A 6,000-nucleotide genomic window follows, 5' to 3' on the forward strand; every position below is an offset into this window, starting at 1 on the left:
GACTACAGAAGAGGAAATAACAATGAATCATCAGGGATATAAAAAAGTGCAAATCTGAGAAAACTGTCATTTCACTTACAAGTATTTATTAAGGCTGCAGTAAAAGTAAACCATTTGAAATTTTTGAAGTACATTTTTCCCTTGGGGAGCAAAGGCAACTTTAATATTAAAAGATAATTCCTCTCAGCTGTTTTTAACTCCACTTATTTTGTCACTCTGAAGCACACACTATATTACACAAAACATTTGAAGCTTAAGGTTGGAACTGACCCCGACAGGTTTAATAATGTTAATTTTGCTTATGGGTAAAATTTCATTAAGCCTTCCTGTACCATTTCCACAAAAGCTTGGCTTGAACACACCACCTGGTTTTCAGTCAAACCCAAGTTCTCTCTCAAGGGTTTAAGTAAAGAAAACACTGTTGTTAACACCTATTTTAGACCCCATATTGAATGCTGAAACTACACATTGGAAGGTCTTCTTAAAAATGTGCTATCCCGGTATACTTCACCACTGTACATCTCAGCCCTGCAGAGATAGTTATAACCATCTCTAGCCTGTAATTGAAAGATTTTTTTGGACTATTTTCCAGTTCTGCTGTAAGGGCCAGAGTTTTCTCTGCGGGGAAACGGTTTAATTTGGAAGTGAATACTAAGAATTTATTTTCATATATTTGTTATCTGAGCATGATATAGGAAATAAACCTGCAGTGACATGTATTTTCCCAAATGGATATTCACTGTTGAGAAGATCACAGAAAGGCACCAGGAAACATTTATTCATTCCAGCTGCACTTGACATGCTTGGTACATGGAGGGGGGAAGGTATATTTGCTTTACAACCTTACAGACCATATTAATTGTGCTAAATAAAAGCAACAAGTTGTATGTTTTCTATTCACTATTTTCCACCTGTATTTTCACGTGCTTCTTCAACCAAAAGTGACAGAAACAAGTATGCATACTTCTACTGTGATGAGTCAGATCAGGTTCCACAGACGAGTTGCAGCTACCTTCATTTTTGAAAGAAGAGATACATGCTATTGCAATCTTTCAAAACGACTTGCTATTGAAACAAAATTACCCTTCTTAAGACATTAAAAATAACACTTCCTTTGCCAGATTTCTAAACTCAACACACTCAGAACTGTCCACTGAGCAATAAATTACTGCTGTTAACCAGCACATTATTTTGGCTGCAGATTTTTTTCAAACGATTTGTATTATGTAAACTATAAAGTAACAAAATGAAAAGGAGATGGGGGGGCAACGTAAATGTCTAACAGGTTTAACAAGGTTTTTTCCCCCCTTTTAATTTTAAATACAGTCACTGGATCTTTGGTATTTCTTAATCAGCTTTTAAGTAATACAGTAAAATGGACACTCTCCTGAATAACAAACACACAGGAACATGCTAACTTAACTGAAGAACACATTACTAATTTATGTATCCTGATACCGGTCAGGTTTGCTGAGCTTGTATCTAAAAATGATAGGTATCGTCACACGCAAAAATAAGCTGAATGTTAATGACAACACAATCTTGCTGCCCCTCCACTCAATCTCACTCCCCCAACAAAATGTCCAAAGTGAGGAGTACCTACTATTTTGGACTGTTACCTACTAATTACTGATGTATTTCTTCTCCTAGCAGTGATACAATAAGCCGCCAAATTAAGGAGTTTTGGTAATATACAGCAGTAGTACAATTAACTCCAGAAATATGTACTTTTAATATTATCTGTCTACAGGCTTTCAAACAACACAACTACAAAAGTGTGTTACACAACCTGATCTGGCCATCTCGGTGGCAAACAAACAACAGTCCGTAGATAAAAGGAAAAAACCCACAACACTACCTACCCAAGAAGGTACTTTTTAAAGTGGACAGGTAATTTTTAATTTTCTTCTGGAACATCTCCCAGTAAAATAGATGCAAGTATTTTAGGCCAGTCTGACAAATCTATTGGAGTTTTAGAATACTGTTTATACTTATTTTTTTTTCTTAAAAGTGATGAAATGAGAGTAACTACAAACAAGATGAAACGTTTTAGAGCAGCATAATACCAAGCTGCTTTTTCACCTACAAAATGCTACTTTTTTCCCAATACAGGCTTCAGACACCTCAGATTTAACCATTCATTTGAAGATATCTGAAAAAGCAATAACCTTAATCTGATTTCATAAGTGTATGCTGAGCACCCTTAGGCATCAGTATGACAACTGTACTTTCCTTTTCAGCCCCTCCCTGGCAACGCTGGCTAGTACTCTCTGGGTCATACTACATTGGCAGCATCACAACTACTACTGAATTCCATATTGGCTTTAAAGAATAAAGCAAAGCTTCATCTTCCCAAGAGGTATGTGATTTGAACAAGGGGTTTTGCAAAATGACACATTTAGAGAGAGCAAAACTCTTTCTAGACACTTTTTTGGTCTGGGGGGCAGGAAAGGTTCAAGGGAAGACAGGAGAGAGGGCACCTCAAGCAGATGGAGAGAAACCATCCTATGTCCATAGCTATGTTCAGGACAAATTTAACGTCACAAACCCAAGGGAGAAAACACACAGAAGAGTGCTGCCCGGCTTTCTGCTAACTGACTAGTTGGGATACTGTAACTCATAAAAGTATATTTTGCCCACAATTTATGTTCTGAAGCAGGTTTAAAGGGCAAGGCTTTTAAATTTAAATCATAAGCATAAAGACAGATGTGATTTTCCTTCAAGAATTTAATGCAATTCAAACTACTATAAAACTCTGCCTAACTGAAGAAATTCCTCTGGAAGTTTATGGCCCCAAATTTCCGAACATCTGAGCTGCTGATACCATGCAAAATTTCTGTGTTCTAAGTAAAAAGCTGTAAAACTGCACTCACAAACTATAGGACTTAATCATAGAGAGTTAAAAACTTAATATTAAAAGTCCCAGCTCAGCAAAGAATGTAAACTTAGCCATTTTGCTGATTTAAGCTGGAATTACTCCCTGCATGAAGTATGTATGTTTAACTGTTTGCTGGATCAGGACTCAAACTTTCTGAAGTCTGCCACCTATGTGCAATGTTTACCAAGTGCTTTTACAACGTCAAGTGTGGTTTTACAAAAATGATCTCTGAGGAAAATATACTGTCTAAACAGCATGTGAAGAGGAGAAACTAAATACTGATTTCAAACAAATTATTCTGGTTATAAATCCCTGAAATCAAACTAGTGTACCAAGACAGGACATAACTTCACAGAGAAAAGAAAGCCCAAAACAAGGAGCAAGAACACCCCTGCTGCTGCTAAAAGTAATGCCCACAGCCACTGCAATAAGCATGCTAAAAAAATCCTCCCCTTGTTACTCTCCTGCCCAGGCTTATCCACGTTCAATAACATTTATGCTAATAGCTAGTTTTACAGTTCATGTACATCTGCCCCTCAAGAGTAGGGAAAAGAAATTGACTTGAACTACTACAGACATGATTGTAAACGCCATAAAATCAAAAAGAAAAAACTTACTACCTAGGAATATTTTTAAGTTTACTGTATTTCATTCAGATTTTGGATATTTGCTGCAAATCAGAGATTTTTTTCCACTGTCATAAGATGCACCTTCAAAAACCTCAAGACTTTTAACACTAGTGGAAGTAAAATTTGTATGCTGGGTCATGTTAAGGTAATCTTGCTCCCTTATTTTTCAGGTCCCTGTCAAGTACTCCAATACCAAGTTTATATTCTCTACCTAATAACTATTTTTGTCATTTTTAAAAGAAGAAATATACAGAAATTTGTTTTGATGTTCAAAGGTGTGGAAAGTTACAATTAACTTCTGTTTTATTTTTGTAATCTAACAAACTGAATCGTTTCAAATTTTAGCTCCAGTACAGAGGATAAAACCTTCACTACCTATTTTAACATCAGCGATGCCAGCATCTACAATTTTCATTCACTTGTGAGTGCCTGTATACAGCACTATGCAGGAGAAGATCTCTGAGGCAACTCCTGACCATTAAAACAAGACAAGCAAAACCGTCCAGAAGTGATGGGAAGGAACAAATAAGCCAAACGCAAACTCTCTGCGGTAACTCAGGATATTATGCCACAGGCACAGAGTTCCTCTTTGCAAAATCCCCCCCGTGGGAGGAGCCACCACTCGCTCCTAGGTTTTAGCGCTCAATTCCCCGCACTCCTGAACTCAACTCACCGTCTAAGTTTCCCACAGTAAGCCCTCAAAAAGCACACCTGCCCGCCCAACACTTACTCCTAAATCACCCAGAAAAGGGGTGGCGAGTTAGAGTAGCCAGTTCCCGGGGCAGTAAACGAGAACCGACCTGTACGACACTTGTTTACCCGAGCGGAGGATGCGAGCCCATCCGCGGATGGAATCACTCCTGCGGGGTCCCCTACCTGGAAAGCACACGGGTAAAGGGCAGAGGATGCGGGGGAAGGGGACAAGCCGGGACAGGCGGCGACAGGGCAGCGCGGGGCACGCAAAGTGGTGTCAGAAGAGGCAGCCCGGGGCGGCCGAGGGCACCGGCACCTGTAGCCGGAGGGCTGGGGTGTGCGGGGGGCCGGGGGGAAAGGAGGCCAGACAGGTACCTTTGAGCTGGGGCAGCGGCGAGAGCTCCACCTGGCTGCTCTGGCTGCGGAACTGCGAGGAGCCCTGCGAGCGCTTCTGCCTCTGAGCCTTGCGCACCGATTTCCGTGTGAAGCCATCCACTTTCTCCGCGGCAGAGATGGCCGCCGACATGGCTGGGCGGTGAGGCGGCGCGGGGGGACGTCGCTCTCCAGAAGCATATATTAAAGCGGAGGGAGAAGCGGGCGGGCAAAAAAGGGGCTTTAAAAAAAAAAAAAAAAAACCAACAGAACGGAGTCTTCCCTGCCCGCACACACCACACCGACGGGAAGAGGGGAGGAGAGGGCTGGCGTCCCAGCGGCGAGCGGGGCGGCGGCGATGCCGGCTGCCGGGCGCGAGGGAGGCTCCCGGGTCCGGGATGTCGCCTCGCTCCTCAGTTCCTGCTTCCCTCGCCGTTTCCTCCCCGCACTGAGCCTGCGGCCGGGGAGGCGGGGGGGGAGCGGCGGCCGGCGGGGGAGCGGAAGGGGGAGTGGGGGAGGAGGAGGAAAGGGAAAAACAAACAAACAAACCCAACAACTTTGCCCGGCGGCGCGGGCGGGCGCCAAACTTTCCCGCGGCGAGGACCGGGTTGCCGCTCTCCCCAGGGCGGGCGCGACGCGAGCAGCCGCGGGTCGGGCTCGGCAGCGGGGCTGCCCCGCTCCCGCCTCGTTCGCTCCGTGTCCCCCCTCAGCCGGGCTCGCCTCCACCAGCCCGCGCCGACCCCGCTGTCATCGGCCGGACTCGCCCCTGGGCCGAGCTAGCCGGGGTGGGCAAGCTTCCACTCCCCGCTCCTCAGTCGCTCGCTTCCACACGCCCCTTCTCCGCCTTCAGCCGCCGCCGGGTGCTCCCCGCGCCTCCGCCGTCATCCTGCCCCCTCCCGCCCCGCCAGGGGCCGCCGCTGGTGCCTCCGCCCGCCGCAGCCGCCCCGCCAGAGCCCCGCAGCCAGCGGGCGAGCGGCCGCGCAAGTTGGGTCGAGCGGAGTTGAGAGGAGGAAGGAGGGGATAGGGGCGGGGCGGGGGCGACCGCCACAGGGGCAAGAAGGGGCGAGAGGAGCGGCCGTTGCTGGCAGCGCTGGATGATTGACGGCGCCGGGCAGCTAATGAAAAGAAAGGATCGTGAACAACTCTCCCTCCCCCTCCTCCTCGCGCAGAGGCTTGGGGAAGGCGCGGGAGCTGGGACGCGCTGTGTGATTGACAACTGGCTTCTCCAACCGAGAGGAGGGGAGGGGAGGTGGGTGGGGTTTTCCTGGCCGACGTCCCACGCAAGGGAAAGGGAAGGGGAAGGGGAAGGGGCGGGGCCAGCATCGGCCAATCGGCGTTGGGGAGTGGTGGCGGCGGGGCCGTGAGAGTGAGGTTCTTGGGCGCGCGAGGCAGCCGTTACGGCGGTGCCTTGTTACTGTCCTGCTCTAC

At 46.6% G+C, this 6,000-nt stretch overlaps 1 protein-coding gene across 3 annotated transcripts in view; it reads right to left on the reverse strand.

Annotated features, from left to right (window-relative positions):
• The window catches only part of PPP2R5A (protein phosphatase 2 regulatory subunit B'alpha), a 46,330-nt gene extending 40,735 nt beyond the window's left edge, over positions 1 to 5,595 (reverse strand). The window contains exons 1-2 of one of the 3 annotated variants that reach the window (XM_075088945.1): positions 5,122 to 5,595; positions 4,576 to 4,813 (exon numbers count right to left, since the gene is read on the reverse strand). In XM_075088945.1, the coding sequence (XP_074945046.1) occupies positions 4,576 to 4,726 (151 nt within the window). In that variant the 5' untranslated portion in view covers positions 4,727 to 4,813; positions 5,122 to 5,595. Of the gene's footprint in view, positions 1 to 4,575 lie in introns of all 3 variants that reach the window. The other 2 variants (XM_075088944.1, XM_075088946.1) reach the window with 2 other exon arrangements.
• Between the last annotated feature and the right edge of the window lie 405 nt (positions 5,596 to 6,000).

This window comes from Phalacrocorax aristotelis, chromosome 3 (genome assembly GCF_949628215.1).
Source record: "Phalacrocorax aristotelis chromosome 3, bGulAri2.1, whole genome shotgun sequence".
NCBI lineage: Eukaryota > Metazoa > Chordata > Aves > Suliformes > Phalacrocoracidae > Phalacrocorax > Phalacrocorax aristotelis.